This window comes from Carettochelys insculpta, chromosome 10 (assembly GCF_033958435.1).
Source record: "Carettochelys insculpta isolate YL-2023 chromosome 10, ASM3395843v1, whole genome shotgun sequence".
NCBI lineage: Eukaryota > Metazoa > Chordata > Testudines > Carettochelyidae > Carettochelys > Carettochelys insculpta.
The window spans coordinates 108,132-130,981 of record NC_134146.1 but is presented as its reverse complement, the minus strand read 5'-3'; the positions used below and the strand labels follow the sequence as shown (position 1 = coordinate 130,981).

Sequence of the window (22,850 nt, the reverse complement as noted above, 5' to 3'; positions counted from 1 at the left end):
CAGAGGCCGCGTCTACACGTGCACGCTACTTCGAAGTAGCGGCGCCAACTTTGAAATAGCGCCCATCACGTCTACACGTGTTGGGCACTATTTCGAAGTTAACTTCGACGTTAGGCGGCAAGACATCAAAGTTGCTAACCCCATGAGGGGATGGGAATAGCGCCCTACTTCGACGTTCAACGTCGAAGTAGGGAACGTGTAGATGATCCGCGTCCCACAACATCGAAATAGCGGGGTCCTCCATGGCGGCCATCAGCTGAGGGGTTGAGAGACGCTCTCTCTCCAGCCCCTGCGGGGCTCTATGGTCACTGTGTGCAGCAGCCCGTAGCCCAGGGCTTCTGGCTGCTGCTGCTGCAGCTGGGGATCCATGCTGCATGCACAGGGTCTGCAACTAGTTGTCGGCTCTGTGTATCTTGTGCTGTTTAGTGCAAGTGTGTCTGGGAGGGGCCCTTTAAGGGAGCGGCTTGGTGTTGAGTCCGCCCTGTGACCCTGTCTGCAGCTGTTCCTGGCACCCTTATTTCGATGTGTGCTACTTTGGCGTGTAGAAGTTCCCTTGCAGCGCCTATTTCGATGTGGTGCTGCCCAACGTCGACGTTGCCAGCCCTGGAGGACGTGTAGACGCTATTCATCGAAATAGACTATTTCGATGTAGCGTGCACATGTAGACGTAGCCAGAGAGCCCTGTGAAGCTAAGTTGCTCAGGTTTCTGCTTCAGTCCTGGGTGTCAGGCATCAGGGTTCTGAGCTTCAGTTTTATGCTGCGGGGCTTTAGCTTTCTCCTCTGGACCCCAGCAAGTCTAATGCTGGCCTTGCTTGGTGGACCCCATGAAACTTGCTCACAGCATCCCAGGGAGTCATGGAGCCTTGGCTGAGAACCACTGGCTTAAGGCACATGCCCATGCAGAGAGCATGCTGCAGTGGCATAATCCTGATGAGCATAAGCAAGACTAGTAAAATGCACTTGGAGGAAGGAGTCTTGGTCACAACCGAGAAAAACTATCCTACTCACTTTTGCCATATAATCCCCTAACAGCAGCTGGAAGTTTAACAAGACCATCACACATCACACTCAGCTGGCAAACAGCAGATACTCATCTACATTAAGACCAACAGAACCCTAACCATGTGTTCTCGCAGATCCTAGAGCCTGCTATCATCAAGGTGTACTCTTCTGGATTGAACTATCACCTGTGTACTTTTATCCTTGGACCAATCCCTCAATTCCTTCAGCTGGGTTGGACAAAATGGACAGATAGGGCAATGAACATAGCACTCTGAAAATACCTAAGCCCTGCCCCTATCTTCTTACCTCTCCCCACAGCCTTTCAAACACAGAACAGAACAGAAGAGAAGGTAGAGCAGGACCCCAGAGGAAGCCTCACTGGAAATCCCTGCAATTCCTCTGGCCTGGGAGTTCATCCTCCCATGTGTTCCCATGGAGCTACCCAGTGCACAAGCCTATTTCAGAAAGATGCTGTGTCCCTGCACACAGCCCTGTTTGGGGTTGAGGGGGCTGAACTTGTTGATTTATACAGTCTCGTAGCCTTAAATGTTCTGAGTCTCCTAACACTTGATTCTGCCCCAGACAGAGTGCTCTATGACACAGCAAAAAGATCTTTTCTTACACTCTTGATTTAATTGGTGTTGCAAATGACTCTGTGCTCACCAGTCCAGTAATAGACTGATGAATGAGCTCCCTGCAACTCCAAGCTTGCAATGAGGGGTACAGAAGCTGGAGGACACAGATCCCTCTTTTTAACAAGGGTACTTATAGCAACAGCATTGCTGCCCCACAGCCTGGAGTCTACTTCTTTACAGCTCATTAGTTTGCTGTTACTTTGTTTTTTATGTTCTGTGTAATTGAAAGTATTTCCCTTTCAGGCCCTTCCCTGTGCTTGCTCTCTTTGAGGTCAGCCTGAATAACCCAGCTTTATTTCAGCTGTACCCAAATAGGTTTCATGGTCTCCCATCTACTGCTAATCCAGGATCATACCAACTCCAGTCTGCTTAGGGATTGATTTACCCCATCAGACATGTGTGCTAGAAGATTCTGCACTACGTTCATGTGAGAGTAAACAAGTCCTTTGTACATTTCCTAAATTAAAATGTTGATTGTAGGGCAGGCAGCCCAGAGGACACAGAGCTGGCAAAGACCTGAGTGATCTGCCACTGCACCTTCATGTCTGTGGTGACTACCACCCAACAGGACATTTTCTCCAGCTTTGTTCAGTCTGTTTGCTAAGACCTCCTAGTGATGGGGGTTTCAGCACTTCTGCAGCTAGATACATTTCACCCATGGGAATTTTTTCATCATAATCTATCTGAATTTCCCTTTGCTGTGTTTCATACCATCATTCCAGGTTACTCTCTTTTCACATTAAGTAATCTGCCCCACTCCTCAACTGTTCACCTTCTTCAAGCATTTGAAGTTCACCACCACAATTCTCTTTAGCCATGTTTAACTAAGCTATACATTTAGGGTCAGAGTTCTAAAAGCCTCGGTATTGTTCTAACTTTGCACCTGTTAAAGTCACCAGCAGTTTTACCACTGACTTCAATGAGAGCCTATGCTGAGGGCCTTTGCGTATCCACCCTGAACTATTTTAATCTAAACTTGTAAAAGTGCCTCCAGCCCCCAAATCATATTTGCTACTCTTCACTGAAATGCTGATTGTGGGCAGGGGGCCTGGATCTGTGGGTCAGCTCTGTTAATTGGAGGTTACTTACCTCTAACAGGACTGTGCTTAGTTCCACATATGGGATGAAGGCAACTGTACTGGTGCTAACATCCTAAGAGTGGGAATATACAGAGAAGAAAAACCATTATTCAGTTCAAAATAGTTGGTTTGAGTCTATGTGCAGGGGAGCACAGGAAAGATCTTTTTCAATACACTTTTTCCCTAGTTCTAAACCGTCAATAATTTCTGCTCCAGAGAATATATTCTCTCCTCTCCACAGTTCACATTACTCTTGCCTATATATAGTGTGACACGCTATTTATCTCAATCCTTAGATTGGAGGCCTTTAAGTGGCTCCATACCCCTCCCTCAGGAATGTCCACAAATAGATCAAGACAGCACTATCACTGGAATCAAGATCTGCAACTTCCTCCCAGCCACAGAGAACCTGATTCTAGGGTCACACATAGTGTGGTGAATCAGGAACTGGTGTCGCTGGATTGACAGTACAACAATGTAAGACCGATGAGAGAGGATCAGGCGTGGTTCCATAGAATACCCAGAGCAGTCTGATGTGCAGAAACTCTGCCTATGGCCCACAAAGCCTTTTCCCATGGTAGTGGCACCCTCTTACCCATGCTGGCCAAAATGAGTGTGGGGTGTAGCCAGGCTGAGGCAGGGGTCAGCAACCCACTGCTCTGGAGCTGCATGTGACTCTTTAAGGAGACACGTGTCTCTCCACCTTACCACAGCTCAAATAATGGAACTAAATGTAATTGGTTTAACAGCCGGCAGGGCGGTGGGAGGGATCCGGACACTAAACCAACTGAATTTAGTTCCATTATTTCAGTGCAGCAGGGCAGGGAGCAGCCTGCACTGCAGGTGGAAAAAGTGAGCTGGTGAGCTGTGTGGAGTGGCAGAGTCTGCCCCTGCACTGAATTTGTTGGGAGGGAAGGGGGTGGCAGCAGCCGCAGAAGAGCAGTGGCAGCATGGAGCTCATCATCCGAGGCAAATTAATCCTGGAGATGGAGGGCAGGTATGGTTCTGAGAGGGTTAAGACTGTGGATGGGGGGGGGGGGGGTTGGGGCTGAGAGAGTTAATCCTCCTAAGACTGTGGATGGGGGGTGGCTTGGGGCTGAGATGGGTTAAGCCTAGGGAGTGGAAGAGTAGGTTTGGGCATATTTTGTGTTTGGCCCCTGGAACATTTAAAAAGATTGCCATGTGGCCCCCCAATGCAAAAAAGTTGGCCACCCCTGCTTTAGGAAAACTCCCAGACTCTAAAAATGCCAGGTGGTACAGAACTGCTCAACCCTTTGCTAACTCATTACGAAGGCAATTAGTCCAACTAAACCAAGATTATCACAATGAATCAGAAAACTGTTTATTAACTCTTACCCTGCTCCTGCCTGCAGCTCACCACAGATCCACTGCAGACCAGAGCACTGCTCAAGTTTAACAACTCACAGCTCCTCTCCTGAGCTTGTCACAGCACTTTCCCTTGCCCCAGACATGCCACATGTGCCTGCCTGTGCAGTCCATATCAGGCCAAGTGTGATATATATACAGAACCATCAGTCTCTAGCTGGCTAGCATGAGGCTTCTGGCCTTCCTATGGCAGCACAGTCCATACCATTTTCAGTCATGTCCTTGGCTGGCATTGCTGGCTGCACTTGAATTTGCCCTCCAATATTCTCTGTAGCTTCCAAGCCAGGGTCTGTGAGCATTTGAGTAGAGAGCAGCCCATCAGAAGGTTCTGCTTCCACTAGGTTTAAGGTTATGCTATGAAGATAAAGAATCATGGGAGATTATCCTGCCAGAGGCTGAACAGCTAATCATCACCTGCTCATACAGCTGAGGAGGGTGGGCTGGGTGAGGGGACAGGTGGAGAACTACCTTATTTAAGAGATGGCAGCTGACTTGAGAAGAAGAGGCATTCAACATCAAAGCCAGAAAGGAAGAGCCTTGGAGGACACTGTCAGAAACACACTGGGAGCAGTATGCCTAATTCCCATTTGTGCCTTTGAAAATCTTCCTGCCAGTTCTGAAATTTTCCCCAGAGGCCAGGCAGCTTACTGCATGGAAAGCTGCTGAACTTTTCGCGGCTTATTCATTGCAGTACCTGAGAGAGAGGGAGGAGAAGGAACTAGCTGTTCCTGGAGCAATCCAGCCCCCAAGCTCTCATTCACTCAAAGCCCGTGAAGGCACTTCCAACATGGACAACTCCTCAAAGTTGAAGATCTCAGCTTCTTTCTCTGTCCAGGAGGCAAAGCTGTGGTCCACGTACCTGCAGATCACATCATTGTTGAAGCTGCCAAATTCAGAACAAATTTCCTAGACCATGTTCTCCCTGCTTGAGAACAGCGCTCTGGAACCTAACTCTGGACACTGGTTTTGGTGTGCTTTCCACTGATGCTTTGCTTGGTTTGAGCTCCCTGACCAGGTCCTTGATGTTACTGAAAGACCTGATCTTCATATCCCCAAAGCTGTCTTTCCAGGCTCGCTTGCCAGCACTGATTTCATCAGTCTGCTTGGGAAGGCTTGAACAGTCTCCCAGTGAAGCGTACCCAAACGATCGAACACTTCAAAGCAGAATAGGTGCCTCAGCTTGCATTCTACCTGAGGGAGGTCCAGCTCCAGGATGTGGAAGTCGCCGAGCATAAAGAGGTCAAGGGTCAGGCTGTTGTAATCTGGGAACAATCCACTGATGTAGAGCAGGAACTGTTCTGGGGAATAGATGGTGGTTCAGGGGCTGGATCTGCTATGAGGACACCTGAGAGATGAGGTCCTTCCATTTGTTTATGAGATTCCTGATGTTGTTCCTTTGCTGAATTAAACAGCGCAGTCTGCTGATTTCCACCTGCAGCTTCTCCCATCTGATCTCTGTAACAGCTTTCACATCATCCATCTTCCTGACCCTATGGGACTCAAGCGGTTTCCTGGCCATGAGTTTCAAGGAAGGTGTGTAAGTATGGTTCTTCCAGTGGCTCAGAAAAAGCATCACTATTCATTCTTTTCTGAGGCTAATGGGCTCTGCCACTGGAACGAGAAACCAACTCACATCTGAGCAAGCCTCTTTACAGGTTATTCCTGAGTCACTGGCATTCTCCACATCTTCATATGCTGACTGATTTTCTCTGGCTCTTACTGGTGATCGCTGCTTTTGATAACCGACCTCCTCTTCTGACTGGCTACCACCTGACTGTTCCCACAACATGGCCTCTGCCCCTCAGAGTGCTGAGGCCATTCTTTGTTCTGGCAGAACTTGTTTCTCAAAGCTGCCCCTCAGCTTTCTCACAGATGCCACACTCCAGGATCTCCTGCTCTACTCTGCCTCCAGCAGGGTGTTCCTCCTCACAGCAGGTTCTGATGGTACGTTAGGGGATGTCTTCTCCTCTCGCTCTCTCAGGCCACTTACATTAGTGAGCAGCATGGGCAAGCTTTTCACCACTGCAGAGGTGCAGCTGTTCCAGTCTGAGAGCACCTGGACACCCTGCTGCAGGAAATGGCTCTTGATGGTCATGTTGATGTAACCTTTCTGTTACCAACAGGTGACCATCAGAACTGCCAGGTTCAGTTCCTAGGGGTTTCTCTGTCAACCAATCAGCTCGAACCCCCACGCAATAACCTGGGACAATCTCGCCCCACTTGCTATGTGCCTGTAAAGGCACTTCCTCCCCTCTCACAAGCTCAGAGTCTAAGATAGAAACAACTTGTTTAATAACAGTAGCCTAACATAAGTGGCACGTGCAATATGCTTAAGCAAAGGTGAGGCAAACCCCTCATTAAGCAAAGCACTGTCTCCCAGAGTCTGCTGAGCCACATCTTTATCTACACACCCTCACTTGGAGTGTACATCTGGCTCAGCTCTTCACTCACAATACAGTCCCGTCCATAGTTCACAGGTACAGTGCATGGAGATTCTTCCCGCACAGGAGCTGGATCACCTGTTGGCTGCTTGCTGCTCCCACCAGTCACTTGTCTTCTGTGCTCTGCCAGCTGCCCTGCTGGCCACTTGTGTGCAGCCACCCTGTCGGCTGCTTGTCCACCGTGCTCCACTGGCCGCTTAGCCACTGTGTTCTGGGTTTTGCTCTAGGCAAAACCTGGCAATTCCAACTCTTTGTGGCTACAGTCCTAGCCACAAGAATCTCAGTATCCACCAGGGTGGATTCTCACAAAACTACAGACCCCAGCATTTGGTCTGGGCTTTAGTTCTGCCTTTGAACAGTGTGGGAGGGGATCCCCTTAAGGTCAGGACATATTAAGGTGGCTGTGTCTACCCACCTCTCTTACCACTGCCACCTCTTCAGGGAACTCTAGGTGCACTATGATATATCCTGCAGAGGGGTATTCATTCACGCTGAGTCCACACAGACCAAGGCCAGTCAGTGGTTGACTAGGCAGGTGCCCAAGCATTTGTTGATAGAATGACTGGAATATAATAGTCACTTGAGATCCTGTATCAAGCACGGCTCTACATTCCATCCGTTCTTTCTTCATGGTGACCTCTGCTTGTGGCGCTATCAATCCTCGTGGGATTGCAGTGCGTCTGTCTCTTCCAGGGGAGCCTTCAATTCCTGAGGGTTTAGAAGGCTCCTTTCCCAACCCTGTGGTCATTTACCAACTTTTCCCAGGTGATCCTCAGCTTTTGGTACACCACTGTTGGATTTTCTTTATCCTGACACCTTGCAGCAGTTTGCCCATCCTGGCTTCATTTGCAGCAGAAGGAGGATGATGCTTTCCCCTGCTGATCAGTGGAGGTAGTGGATCTGAGCCTGGCCTTTTGGACCACTACTGCTGGCTATTCTTCAAGGCCTGGTATCTGAGCTGGACATACAGTGCCTCACAGCTCAGCCCCGTGTGTCATCAAGTTGTGCATTTGCTGAGCCAGTTCCTCTCCACTGTTCACCATCAGTGCCTTAGGTGGTTGAGAGAGGGCTGTACTGCCGGTTTGGATTTGGATGTGAGCATCCCAGACCTCATTTTCTCTCTTCCTCTTCCCAGATCTCTTTTAATAGCTGAGAATAGCTTGGCAGAGTTCCCAGTCATTCTCTTAACTAAAGGTGGAGTACAATTGGGTGTTGGTATTGAGTTCCCCTCACAATTTGAGCCATTCTAGCTTCAGAGAATCACAGGGCTGGAAGGGACCTCAGGAGGTCATCTAGTCCAGCCCCCTGCTTCAAGCAGGATCAACCCCTATTAAGTCATCCCAGCCAGGACCTTGTCCAGCCAGGACTTAAAAACCTCAAGGGATGGAGAATCCACCACCTCTCTAGGCAACGCATTCCAATGCTTCACCACCCGCCTGGTAAAGTAGTTTTTCCTAATATCTAACCTACACCTTTCCCTCTTCAACTTCTGACCATTACTCCTTGTTTCACCATCTGACACCACTGAGAACAGTTTCTCACCATCCTTTTTAGAGCTCCCCTTCAGGAAGTTGAAGGCTGCTATTAAATCACCTCTAAGTCTTCTCTTCTGTAAACTAAACAACCCCAAATCCCTCAGCCTATCCTCATAGGTCTTGTGTTCCAGACCCTTAATCATTTTTGTTGCCCTTCGCTGAACCTGCTCCAGCAAATCCACATCCTTCTTATACTGGGGGGCCCAAAACTGGACACAATATTCCAGATGTGGCCTCATCAGTGCCGAATAAAGAGGAATAAGTACTTCTCTAGACCTGCTCGAAATGCTCCTCCTAATGCACCCCAGTATGCCGTTAGCTTTCTTGGCTACAAGGGCACACTGTTTACTCATATCCAGCTTTTCATCCACCATAACCCCTAGGTCACTTTCCATCGTACTGCTGCTGAGCCAGTCAGTCCCCAGCCTGTAACAATGTTTGGGATTCTTCTGCCCCAGATGCAGGACTCTACACTTCTCCTTATTGAACCGCATCAGATTTCTTTTGGCCCGGTCCTCCAATTTATCCAGGTCCCTCTGGATTCTCTCTCTACCCTCCAATGTATCTACCTCTCCCCCTAGTTTTGTGTCATCCGCAAACTTGCTGAGGGTTCAACCCAGTCCCTCATCCAGGTCATTAATAAAGATGTTGAATAACACCGGCCCCAGAACTAAGCCTTGCGGCACTCCGCTTGAAACAGACCACCATCCAGATACTGAGCCATTGACCACTCACCGTTGGGCCCGACCATCAAGCCAGCTTTCTATCCATCTTATAGTCCAAGGATCCAATCCATATTTCCTTAACTTATGGACAAGAATATTGTGGGAGACCATATCAGAAGCTTTGCTGAAGTCAAGGTATATCACATCCACTGACTTCCCCATGTCCACAGAGCTTGTTACCTCATCATAGAAGCTAATCAGATTGGTCAGGCAGGACTTGCCCCTGGTGAATCCATGTTGGCTACTTTTGATCACTTTCCCCTCTTCCAAGTGCTTCAAAATGGATTCCTTGAGGATTCCCTCCATTATTTTCCCAGGGATTGAGGTAAGGTTGACGGGTCTATAGTTCTCTGGATTGTCCTTCTTTCCTTTTTTAAAGATGGGCACTACGTTTGCCTTCTTCCAGTCATCCGGTATCTCCTCTGCTCTCCAAGAGTCTTCAAGGATAATGGCCAAAGGTTCAACAATGACCTCTGCCAATTGCCTCAGTACCCTGTGGTGTATTAAATCCAGACCCATGGACTTGTGCACATCTAGTTTTTCTAGATAGCTCAGAACTTGTTCCTTCCCCACAGATGGCTGTCCTCCACCTTCCCATACTGCATCATCTACGGCTGTCATGGGGAAGTTGACTTTGTCCGTGAAGACTGAGGCAAAAAAAGCATTGAGTACTTCAGCTTTCCCTGCATCATCTGTCACTAGGTTACCTCCCTTATCCAGCAATGGCCCCACACCTTCTCTGATAACCCGTTTATTGCTCACATGCCTGTAGAAACCCTTCTTGTTACTCTTCACATCCCTTGCCAGCTGCAGTTCCAATTGTGCTTTCGCTTTCCTGATTACTGCCCGACATTCTCCAGCCGTATGTTTATACTCCTCCTTAGTTAACTGTCCACGTTTCCATTTCTTGTATGCATCCTTTTTGAATTTAAGCTGACTAAGGATTTCCCTGTTAAGCCAAGCTGGTTGCCTACCATGTTTGCATTTCTTACTGCACAGTGGGATTGTTTGTTCCTGTGCCTTCAGTAAGACTTCTTTAAAATAATTCCAGTTCTCTTCAACTCTTTTCCCCTTCATCTTCATTTCCCAAGGGATCCTGCTCATCTGGTCTCTTACGGAGTCAAAGTCTGCTCTTCTGAAATCAAGGGTCTGTATGTTACTGCTCATCCGTCTTCCTTTCGTCCGGATCTTGAAATCTATGATCTCATGGTCGCTGCAGCCCAGGTTCCCTCCCACTTCTATTTCTTCGACTTCTAGCTTGATCCATTTTGCTCCACTTTGACAGCTCCTTTCATGTTGAGCCCCCATTTATGTAACCCTTCTATTAGTTGCAGATGAGTACCATAAGAGCCATGTTCAGTTACTATGGGTTTCTGTCAATAATGCAACCAACTGGCTTGGGACTCTCTCACTCCACCTGCTAGGTGCTTGTAAAGGCAGCTCTTCCCCTCTCGCAAGCACAGTCTAAGACAGAAACAGCTTGTTTAAGAACAGTAGCCTAACATGAATGTACACAGTGGCACATGCAACATGACTAAACAAAGGAGAGGCAAACCCCCCATTTAGCAAGACACTGTTCCCCAGAGTCTGCAGAGCCACATCTTTATCTATACACCCTTACTTAGAGTGTACCCCTGCCTCAGCTCTCCACTCACAAAACAGTCCAGTACATACCAACCCAGAGTTCACAGGTACATCACATGGAGACTCTTGCCACACTGGGGCAGGATCACCTGCCAGCCACTTGCTGTTCTCACTTGTTGTTTGTCCACTGTACTCCGCCAGCCACCCTGCCAGCAGCTTGTCCACTGTGCTCCATTGGCTGCCCACTTGCCCACTGTATTGTGGGTTTTGCACGAGGCAAAACCCAGTGATCTCAGCTCTTTTTAGCTTCAGCTCTGGGACTAGTTACAAGTATTTTCAGCTTCTGGTATGTTCCAACCAGAGAAGATTCTCACAAAATAACTACAGATCCCAGCATTAGTCTGGGCTCTAGCTCTGTCTCCAAACAGTATGCAGGACAGGACTAGTCAAACCAGCATTAAGCTATATGGCCAAGGCTCAGTGTGGACAGAGGCTCCCAACCAGTTGATTCCACCAGTAACCCCTCCCCATGCTACTTCTCAGAGCTCTGCTGAGGGGAGCCCTGTGCGATCCACATCTTACAATGACGATGATCACCCTGTACCCCCACAATAATTTTCAGCATTGGTGATACTCCACAATTCTTACAACTGGGTGATAGCTTAATTTGTGACTTTACAACAACAGTTTGTTTACAACAGACAAAACAGTGCTGTTTCACCTGCTACCCAGCAGCTCCTGCAAAACCAAAAATTTATTTACATGCACACACCCTACAGCTCTTTGCATTTCCATTTAAGTGATCTCAAAAGGACATGTTCCTCAAATTCGTTCAGCAGGGTTGGACTCCTGCTGCCACATTCCTTACATTGACAATGGGTGCTGGAAGGATGGTCTACACCACCTCTGCTATGTGCCCCAGCTCACTCTTGCCCTTGTCATGTCTCATAGAGCTGGAGGGACCTTGGGAGGTCCAGTCCCCAGCCCTCATGGCAGAGCCAAGCACCATCTGTGACAGATTTTTTTTTTTAAATCAATTTGCCCCAGACCCCCTAAATGGCCTCCTTAAGGATTCAACTGACAACCCTGGATTTAGCAGGCCAATGCTCAAACCACTGAACTAACCCTCCTCATACCTCTCTTTCAGTTGCAGTTTCTCAGTCTGCTTCTCCAAGTAAAACAGGTCATTCTCAGCCAGCAGCTCCCCACAAGGGCCCAGGATACCAGTGTGGGCCTGCGAGTGTCTCCAGTCCCCCATCACCACTGAATTGTCTCCACTGCCCTGCATGTGGGACGCAGAAGTGAGAGACTGCAGGAGGTCAGTAATATAATCTAGAGCCATGGGTTCAGGTGCTGATCCCCTCAGATCACATTATGACATGGCACTGGCAGAGAACAGGGATGCCCAAGGTGCACCAGTGCCAGAGGACCCCATTGGTGGCACAGAAATGATTTAGTAAGATATACCAAAGATAGTCCTGGAAAGTGACCCACATCCACATGCTGCAGAGGAAGGTGAAACCCCCTCAAGGTCACGGCCAGGCTGAGCTGAGGGAAAATTCCTTCACAAGCCCACACACAGTATTCCACGAGTATCCTTCAATGCCTTGTACAATAGCATTAACACTCCTCTACAAGAACATAAGAATGGTCATACTTGATCAGGCCAAAGGTCCATCTAGTCCAGTATCCTCGTCTCCGAGAGTGGCCAATCCCAGGTGCCCTATAGGGAATGAACAGAACAGGTTATCATCAAGTGATCCATCCCCTGTCAAGAATACTCAGGGGCTGACGAACAGAGACTAGCAACACCATTCCTACCCATCTTGGCTTATAGCAATTGATGGACCTATGTTCCATGAGTATATCTAGCTCTTTTTTTGAACCCTGTTAAAGTCCTGGCCTGTCAGGGTGGTCAAACAGTGGAATAAATTGCCAAGGGAGGTTGTGCAATCTCCATCGCTGGAGATACTTAAAAACAGGTTAGATAGATGTCTGTCAGGGATGGTTTAGACAGTACTTGGTCCTGCCATGAGGGCAGGGGGCTGGACTTGATGGCCTCTTGAGGTCCCTTCCAGTCGTAGTATTCTACGATTCACAACCACCTCTGGCAAGGAGTTCCACAGGTTTACTGTGCATTGTATGAAGAACTAATAAAATCATCCAGGGTCCAGGATTTGGTTGTGATGGGGGACTTCAACTATCCAGACATATGTTGGGAAACTAACACAGCAACACACAGACTGTCCAATAAGTTCTTGGACTGCATTGGAGAAAACTTTTTATTTCAGAAGGTTAAAAAACTTACCAGGGAGGAAGCTGTCCTAGATTTGATTTTAACAAATAGGGAGGAACTGATTGAGAATCTGAAAGTGGAAGGCAACTTGGGTGAAAGTGATCATGAAATCATAGAGTTCACAGTTCTAAAGAAGGGGAGAAGGGAGACCAACAAAATAGAGACAATGGATTTCAGGAAGGCGGATTTTGGTAAACTCAGAGAGCTGGTAGGTAGGGTCTCATGGAAAGCAAGACTGAGGGAAAAACAACGGAAGAGAATTGGCAGTTTTTCAAAGGGACATTATTAAGGGCCCAAAAGCAAGCTATTCTGCTGCGTAGCAAAGATAGAAAATATGGCAAAAGACCACCTTGGCTTAACCAGGAAATCTTGCATGATCTCAAAATAAAAAGGGAATCATATGAAAAAATGGAAACTAGGACAAATTTACAAAGGATGAATATAGGCAAACACCACAGGAATGCAGGGGCAAGATTAGAAAGGCAAAGGCACAAAATGAGCTCATAGTAGCTATGGGCATAAAGGGAAACAAAAAGACTTTTTATAAATATATTAAAAGCAAGAGGAAGATCAAGGATAGGGCAGACCATTGGTCAGTGAGGAGGGAGAAACAGTAACGGAAAACTTGGAAATGGCAGAGATGCTTAATGACTTCTTTGTTTCGGTCTTCACTGAGAAGTCTTAAGAAGGAATGCCTAAAATAGTGAATGCTAGTGGGAAAGGCGTAGCTTTAGAAGATAAAATAAAAAAATGAACAAGTTAAAAATCACTTAGGAAAGTTATATGTCTGCACGTCACCAGCGCATGATGAAATGCATCCTAGAATACTCAAGGAGCTGAAAGAGGAGGTATCTGAGACATTAGCTATCATCTTTGGAAAATCATGGGAGATAGGAGAGATTCCAGAAGACTGGAAAAAGGCAGATATAGTGCCCATCTATAAAAAGGGGAATAAGAACAACGCAGAAACTACAGACCAGTCAGTTTAACTTCTGTGCCAGAAAGACAATGGAACAAGTAATTAAGGAAATCATCTGCAAACACTTGGAAGGTGGTAAGCTGATAGGGAACAGCCAGAATGGATTTGCAAAGAACAAATCATGTCAAACCAATCTGATAGCTTTCTTTGGTAGTATAACGAGCCTTGTGGATAAGGGAGAAGTGGTGGATGTGGTATACCTAGACTTTAGTAAGGCATTTGATACAGTCTTGCACGATATTCTTATCAATAAACTAGGCAAATACAACTTAGATGGGGCTACTATAAAGTGGGTGCAAAACTGGCTGGATAACTGTGTTCAGAGAGAGTAGTTATTAATGATTCTCAATTCTGCTGGAAAGGTATAACAAGTGAGGTTCTGCAGGGGTCTGTATTGGGACCAGGTCTGTTCAATATAGAATCATAGAACAATAGAGCTGGAAGAGACCTAAAAAATGCCATCGAGCCCAGCCCCCTGCTCTAAGCAGGACCAAACCCATCAGATCAGCCCACCCAGAGCTTTGTCAAGGTGAGACTTAAACACCTCTAGGGATGGAGACTCCACTACTTTCCTGGGTAGACCATTCCAATACTTCACCACCCTCCTAGTGAAAAAGTTTTTCCTAATGTTCAACCTGGATCTTCCCAACTACAACTTGAGACCATTGTTCCGTGTTCTGCCATCTGCGACCTTTGTAAACAGCCTCTTTGCAACCTCCCTTCAGTAAGTTGAAGGCTGTTATCAAGTCCCCACTCAGTCTTCTCTTTTGCAGACTAAACAGTCCCAATTCCCTCAACCTTTCTTTGTAAGTCATACGTTCCAGCCCCCTAATTATTTTGGTCGCCCTCCGCTGGACCCTCTCCAGTGTATCCACATTCTTCCTGTAACTGGGTGCCCAGAACTGGACACAGTACTCCAGATGCGGCCTCACCAAAGCCTAATAAAGAGGAACAATCACTTCTTTGGATCTACTGGCAACGCTTCTCTTGATGCAACCTAATATGCCATTAGCCTTCTTGGCTACAACAGCACACTGTTGACTCATGTCCAGCTTCTCGTCCACTACAACTCCCAGGTCCTTTTCTGCAGGACTACCACCGAGCCAGTCGGACCCTAGCCTGTAACGATGCTGGGGATTCTTCCGGCACAAGTGCAGGACTCTGCACTTGTCCTTATTGAACCTCATCAGACTTCTTGCAGCCCAGTCTTCCAATTTGTCTAAGTCACTCTGGACCCTGTCCCTACCCTCCAGCGTATCTACCTCTCCCCCTAGCTTAGTGTTATCCGCAAACTTGCTGAGGGTGGAATCCAACACTTCATCCAGGTCATTGATAAATATGTTGAATAGAACAGGACCCAGAACCAAACCTTGGGGCACTCCACTAGAAACCGACCACCATCCCGACATTGAGCTTTTGATCACTACCTGCTGGGCCCAACCTTCTAACCAGCTTTCTATCCATCTTACCATCCATTTATCCAATCCGCATTCCTTTAACTTGACGACAAGAATATTGTGGGAGAAGGTATCAAAAGCTTTGCTAAAGTCAAGATAAATCACATCCATTGATTTTCCCCTATCCACAGAGCCAGTTATCTCATCGTAGAAACTAATCAGATTGGTCAGGCATGACTTGCCTTTCATGAATCCATGCTGACTATTCCTGATCACTTTCCCCTCCTCCAAGTGCCTCAAAATGACTTCCTTGAGAAGGCCCTCCATGGATTTTTCCAGGGACTGATGTAAGACTGACCAGCCTATAGTTCCCTCAATCATACTTCTTCCCTTTTTTTAAAAGATGGGCACTACATTTGCCTTTTTCCAATTATCCGGGATCTCACCCGATCTCCACAACTTTCCAAAGATAACAGCCAAGGGCTCGTCAATGACATATGCCAACTCCCTCAGAACCCTCGGATGAATTAGGTCTGGGCCCATGGATTTATGTACATTTAGCTTTTTTAGATAGCTCCTAACCTGTTCTTTCCCCACCAAAGGCTGTGCACCTTCATCCCACAGTGCATCACTTATCGCATTAGTCCAGGAGCTGTCCTTGTCCGTGAAGACAGAGGCAAAGAAAGCATTCAGTACTTCAGCTTTCCCTACATCATCCGTCATCGAGTTACCTCCCTCATCCAGTAGGGGCCCCACACCCTCTCTGATCACCTTCTTCTTGCTAACATGCCTGTAGAAACTTTTCTTGTTATCCTTTGCATTCCTTGTGAGTCACAATTCCAGTTGCGCTTTCGCCTCCTGATAACTGCCCTACATTCTCGAGCTATACCTTTATATCCCTCCCTTGACATCTGTCCAAGTTTCCACTTTTTGTAAGCTCCCTTTTTTGTGCCTAAGTTTTCCAAGTATCGGAGGGGTAGCCGTGTTAGTCTGGATCTGTAACAGCAACGAAGGGTCCTGTGGCACCTTATAGACTAACAGAAAAGTTTTGAGCATGAGCTTTTGTGAGCACATACTCACTTCTTCAGATGCTGGTCTTGGAAATCTGCAGGGCCAGGTATAAATAAGACAGAGCAAGGGTGGGGATACCAAGGTTAGCTCAGTCAGCAAGGGTGAGGCTTACTACCAGCAGTTGATCTGGAGGTGTGAACACCACGGGAGGGGAAGCTGCTTCTGTATTTAGCCAGCCATTCGCAGTCTTTGTTTAAGCCTCCTCTTAAATTAAAATTTAAGATTAAATTTTAATCCTGAAATTTCTTTGCAGGACCAGACTCCAAAGAGAAATTTCTGAGCTACAATTCATCTGCAAATTCGACGCCCTCAGCTCTGGCTTAAACAAAGACTGAGGATAGCTGGCTAAATACAGAAGCAGCTTCCCCTCCCTTGGTGTTCACACCTCCAGATCAACTGCTGGTAGTAAGCCTCACCCTTGCTGACTGAGCTAACCTTGTTATCCCCACCCTTGCTCTGTCTGATTTATACCTGGACCTGCAGATTTCCAAGACCAGCATCTGAAGAAGTGAGTCTGTGCTCACAAAAGCTCATGCTCAAAACTTTTCTGTTAGTCTATAATGTGCCACAGGACCCTTCGTTGCTGTTAAGTTTTCCAAGGATTTCCCTGTTAAGCCAGTCTGGTCTCCTACCATATTTACTTCTCTTGCTGTGCATTGGGACTGTTTCTTTCTGTGCCTTCAATAGGGCTTCCTTAAAATACTGCCAGTTTTCCTGGACTCCTTTTCCCCTCATGGTAGCATCCCAGGGGAGTCTGCCCATCAGGTTCCTGAAGGAGTCAAAGTCTGCTTTTCTGAAGTCCAAGGTGTGTAATTTGCTGCTCTCTTTCCTTCCTTTGGTCAGGATCCTGAAGTCTACCATCTCATGATCACTGCTTCCCAGGTTGTCACCCACCTCTACCTTCCCTATTAGTTCCTCCCTGTTTGTAAGCAGCAGGTCGAGCCGCGCACGACCTCTGATCAGGTCCTTCAGCACGTGTACCAAGAAGTGATCCCCAACATTCTCCAGAAATTTCCTAGACTGTTTGTGTACCGCTGTACTGGTCTCCCAACAGATGTCAGGGTAATTGAATTCCCCCACAATAACGAGAGCCCGCGATCCAGAAACTTCTCTCAGTTGTCCAAAAAAGCCTCATCTACCTCATCATCCTGATGTGGTGGTTGGTGTCTGCTACAGGCTGCCAAATCTCCAGTACTGCCTACACCACTAAGCTTGACCCAGAGATTCTCAACAGGCTTTTCTCCCTCTATGTACGGGAGTTCCAAGCGATCATAGTGCTCTCTTACATACAGTGCAACTCCTCCTCCTTTTCTCCCTTGCCAGTTCTTCCTGAACAGTTTATACCCTTTCATGACAGCGCTCCAGTCACGTGAGTCATCCCACCAAGTCTCTGTTATCCCAATCAAGTCATAGTTCTTGGACTGGGCCAGGGCTTCCAATTCCTCCTGCTTGTTACCCAGACTTCTGGCATTGGTATACAAACACCTTAGATAACCAGTTGATCTCTCCGCCCTCACTACTTGAACCAGGGGTCCACTTTTGTTGTACATTCCTCCTTGCATTTCTTCCTAGCCTCCAAGTTCCTTTCTACCCACAGGGTTTTGGTCACCGTCCCCCAGCAAACCTAGTTTAAAGCTCTCCTCACTAAGTTTGCAAGCCTACTTGCGAAAATGCTCCTTCCTCTCTTGGTTAGGTGGACCCCATCTCTTCCCAATAATCCTTGTGCCCAGAACAGCGTCCCATGATCATAGAATCCAAAGCCCTCTCTCCGACACCACTTGCATAACCATGCATGTACTTCCTCAATTCGACAGTCCCTACCTAGCCCTTTCCTTTGACAGGAAGGGTGGATGAAAACACCACTTTTGCTCCAAATTCTTTGACCCTTCTTCCCAGCATCACATAATCTGCAGTAACCCGCTCAAGGTCATTCTTGGCTGTATCCTTAGTTCCCACATGCAGAAGTAGGAAGGGGTAGTATTCCGAAGGCTTGAGCAGTTTTGTAAGGTTCTCAGTCACATCCCTGAATTCGAGCTCACAGTAAACAGCACACCTCACGAGATTGCAGGTCCGGTCGGCAGATGGATGGTTCAGTCCCTCTTGGGAGGGAGTCCCCTACCACCACCACCCGTCTTTTTCTTATGGAGGTAGTGGTCATTGAACTCCCACCCCTAGGACTACACATCCCATGTCCTGCAGTAGAAGCAGTTCCCTTGCGATTTTTTGCCTGTGAGGCTCCTTCCAAAGCATTCACCACCGCAGAACCAGTGGAGAGAGCCTGAAAGTGATTACTTATCTCTGTATCAATGGGGGACTAGTGTACTGGCCTTCTTTTTCTTCTAGAAGTTACATGCTGCCAGTTCTACGCTTCAACCCTTACCACCCTCACCGGTTCTTCTGCCTGCCGTGCTTGCACGATTAAATACTCCCTTCTGTCAAGGAAGTCTTCATCCTACCTGACTGAGTGTAGGGTCAACACTTGAGCCCTCCAGTCCTTGAATTTTTTCTTCTAAAATGGAGACCAGCTTGCACTTAGTGCAGACGAAATCCCTTCTTTCCTTGGGGAGGAAGACAAACATGGCACATCCCGAGCAGGTAAAAGCAGCAGACCTGTCACTATCCATGCCTGCCATCCTAGAACAGGGATTAAAAGAAAGGCAAAGGTCCCTGGCCCCTTCCACTCCCTTCCAAACGCCTTCTCTAAACTCCCTGTTTACAGTCCCCTGTTCGCAAGCTCACCTGTTCACTTGGACACTGTTTTATAAAGCCCTGAACTGCCTCAAAGTCCCTTCCCTTACTGAGGCTCAGCCAATCAGCAGAGGCTTCTAAATAGCAAGCTTATTTAGAAGCCAACAGTCTCCAACTGCCAGTCCCAGTCCACCCTCTTGGGGGGAGGGAAGGGGGAGGAAAAAAAAACCCACACACCACAGAGCAGAAAAACACCACAGCCACAGCCAGAAAGCCTCAAACACAACACACACCCAGACAGCCTCTTACTTAAGAGTCCTGTATTTGCTTCTCCTTTACCTGGATAACTCCCTCTCTAACTCCTTTCATCAAGGATTTAGATATTGGCATAGAAAGTACGCTTATTAAGTTTGCAGATGATACCAAGCTGGGGAGGTTGCAACTGCTTTGGAAGATAGGGTCAAAATTCAAAATGATCTGGACAAATTGGAGAAAGGGTCTGAAGTAAACAGGATGAAGTTTAATAAAGACAAATGCAAAGTGCTCCACTTAGGAAGGAACAATCAATTTTACCCATACAGAATGGGAAGCAACTGCCTAGAAAGGAGTATGGCAGAAAGGGATCTAGGGGTTATAGTGGACCACAAGTTAAATATGAGTCAACGCTGTTGCAAAAAAAGCAAACGTGGTTCTGGGATGCATTAACGGGTGTGTTGCGAACAAGACACGAAAAGTCATTCTTCCACTCTACTCTGTGCTGGGTTAGGCCTCAGTTGGAGTATTGTGTCCAGTTCTGGGCGCCATATTTCAGGAAAGATATGGAGAAATTGGAAAGGGTCCAGAAAAGAGCCATAGGAACGATCAAAGGTCGAGAGAACATGACCTACAAAGAAAGGCTGAAAGAACTGGGCTTGTTGAGTTTGGAAAAAAGATCAAGGGGGACATGATAGTGGTTTTCAGGTATCTAAAAGGATGTCATAAGGAGGAGGGAGAAAACTTGTTCTTGGCCTCTGAGGATAGAACAAGAAGCAATGGCTTAAACTGCAGCAAGGAATTAGCCAAGGGTAAAGTATGGTGCCCCTAGTCTTTAGTCAAAGGCTGGAGACAGATGGCAGGAGACAAATTGCTTGATCATTGTCTTCGGTTCACCTCCTCTGGGGCACCTGGCACTGGCCACTGTCGGCAGACAGGCTACTGGGCTGGATGGACCTTTGGTCTGACCCAGTACGGCCGTTCTTATGTTCTTATGAAGGTTTAGGTTGGACATTAGAAAAAAGTTCCTAACTGTCAGGGTGGTCAAACACTGGAATAAATTGCCTAGGGAGGCTGTGGAATCTCCATCTCTGGAGACATTTAAGAACAGGTTAGATAAATGTCTATCAGCAATGATCTAGACAGTACTCGGTCCTGCCCTGAAGGCAGGGGGCTGGACTTGATAACCTCTCAAGGTCCCTTCCGGTCCTAGCATTCTATGATTGGCAGTGTGGATGGAAGCTGAAAAGAAACTTCCCTTCATCTGCAATACAACTACCCTCCTCTCCTGCCAGATCCTCAGAGAGGCATGTCCAGCTGGCTAGGGAGGGGAGCCCCCAGTAGTTTTCCTGTTTCTGGCAGCTGGTACAGAGGAGGAACATTGGCTGTTGCTCTTTGAGATGCAGTGAAGAGCTTTGCATGATGTTGCTTCAGTCCCCAAGCCTTCAATCCCAGATGCAGGACAGGGGGAGAGATTCACCTACAATTGCTCTGATTCCCCTGTAGAGCACCTTGGGCTTGTTTTGTCCTAAGGAAAGCATGAGCTGTCCCCTGAACATGCAGTGCAGAAAGCCCAGGTCCATGCTGGCAGGTGACAATGGAAAAGAAATGGAGTTGCTGTCCTCCAATACTGAACAAGGAACTTTGTTAGAATAAGGTTAACAATGTTCTCCCTACGACCCTTCTTTCTTTCTTGGCTTCACCACTGAGGTTCTGCCTCTCTTGCTTTACACCAAAAGTACCCATCAGAGATGGAAATCATATTGCTTTCTGACAGATCCACAGGTGTTAGGATCAAATGAGACCACTACAAACATGTAGTTTGAACTCCTGCTTAACCCAGGCCAGAGAACCTCATCCAGTGATTTACACATTGAGCACATAGTTGCTTGTTGAGCTCCATTATTACTTTCAGAAAGATTTCTGGTGATTTGATGCTTCCCTGATGCTCAGGGAATGATACAATCCCTGAGTTCCCTAATTTTTGAGTTATTATAGATTAACTCAAGAACTTGGAGAACAGCAGTAACCATATAATGCACACTTAGAAAATCACAGTGATATTGTCTGTGTGTGAAATTTGAACTTGGCCATGACATTTGCCTATTTGAGTAACTCCAGGGTCTGGCTTTGCTCATGCTGCCACTAGTGAGCATTTTGCTAATACAACAGAACATATAGAACAAGGTCAGTGGGAGCAAAATCAGGCTGTTTGAGACAAATCTGGATTTATCTTGCCTCACTGCAGGATTTTTGAGGGGCTTTCCCTTAACAGTGCTCACTGAACTGGGGCTGTCTTCCTTACCTGAACACTTCAGCTGCATACACCCAACCATAGTTCTAGGAGAGCTTGCCCATTAGTCACCTCTGTGACTACTGGCAGGATCAGCCCCTTAAAAGGTTTTCATCGGTCAGAATTTGGATCCATTTTCAAAAGCACCCAAGAGCATTAGGCTCACCAAATTTCAGTGAGCATTGACTCCCATATTTGCCTTTGAAAATCTCCCCCCATGACCCAGGGCAATAGTGACAAGGCAATAGTGTAGCATTTGCCTTTTGTTACTGCTACGCTGGGCCTCTCCTCCAGACCTCCATACATTATACATAGATGTAATAGACTAGCAGAGATAGGTTACAAACATGTAATTCAAATCGCAAGGTTAGGTTACAATCATGATCCATGAAATCAAAGCACTTAGCACAACTATCAGCACGCTGAGATTCAATTACAGATTCAGGTACCAACTTCTCCTTCCTTGCCACAGGTTAGTGCTTTTACAGCATCGTTCTAGCAGAAGACGCTGCTCCATTCTCCTTGCACAGAACTTGTAGTATGTTAGCAGGAGTGGTCTTTGATCAAAGAGAACAGGCCCTGCGTTTGGCACATTCACATTACAGCAAGAAAAGTATGTAACAAGGCTGGTTTGAGATGATAGGCCAGATCCAAGTCCCATCTGCCTTGTGCTGTTCATGCATCTGGAAAGTGCATGGCTTCAGACCTCTGAGGATGTGCCCTTTTTGGGCAAATCTTTGGGTGGCTCAGAGGAATGTGCTCTTACACATTCCTTCTCAGCCCCCACACAAGGGGAAGTAACCACGTCAGCTGCAACATGGCTAAGCTGTCCCTTCACCCCAGATGCTTCCCGGCTGCTGGAATAACCCCCTCTCCAAAAAAAGACATTTAGAATTGAAAAGGTATGTAGAAGGACGACAGAAATAACTAAAAGTGGGGAACAACTTTCATATAAGGACTGATTAAAATGACTGGGACATTTGAAGTATAGAGAAGAGCTGAAAAAGAGCATGGATATGAGAGAAGTCTATAAAATCATGCCTGGTGTGGAGAAAGTAGATAAGGAAGTGTTATTTAGCCCTTCACATAACACAGGACCCAGAGTCACCCTATGACATTAATAGGCAGCAGGTTTAAAACAAACATAAGGACAGATTTCTTCACACAATATGCAGTCAACCTGTGGTATGCATTGCCACAGGATATTGTGTAGGTCAAAAAGCTAACAGTTCAAAAAAGAACTAGAAAAGCTCATGGAAGACAGGGCCATCAACAACTATTGGCCAGGGACACAGTCCGATGCTCTATGTGTCCCGAAACTTCTGACTGTCAGATACTGAGACTAGACAACAGGGAATGGATCACTTGATTGCCTGTTCTGTTCACTCCCTCTGGGGCACCTGGCACCAGCCACTGTCAGAAGACAGGACACTGGGCTAGATGGACCATTGGTCTGACCTACTATGGCCATTCTTATGTTCTTACTA

The 22,850-nt window shown here is 47.0% G+C and overlaps 2 protein-coding genes across 12 annotated transcripts in view; both read right to left on the bottom strand.

The window, feature by feature from the left end:
* Positions 1-22,850, bottom strand: part of SCLY (selenocysteine lyase) — a 78,069-nt gene that overhangs the window by 10,265 nt on the left and 44,954 nt on the right. For 5 of the 11 annotated variants that reach the window (XM_075003977.1, XM_075003976.1, XM_075003975.1 and 2 more), the window contains exon 14: positions 2,727-2,789. In XM_075003977.1, the coding sequence (XP_074860078.1) occupies positions 2,727-2,789 (63 nt within the window). Of the gene's footprint in view, positions 1-2,726; positions 2,790-11,529; positions 11,670-11,946; positions 12,111-22,850 lie in introns of those variants that run through there. The other 6 variants (XR_012646779.1, XR_012646778.1, XR_012646780.1 and 3 more) reach the window with 4 other exon arrangements.
* On the bottom strand, positions 3,790-11,792 carry ESPNL (espin like). Its single transcript, XM_075004054.1, is given in 7 exon segments — positions 3,790-5,008; positions 5,055-5,203; positions 5,206-5,405; positions 5,437-5,697; positions 6,004-6,212; positions 11,256-11,340; positions 11,524-11,792. Coding segments are annotated over 7 exon segments (1,263 nt in total). The 5' UTR covers positions 11,730-11,792; the 3' UTR covers positions 3,790-4,855.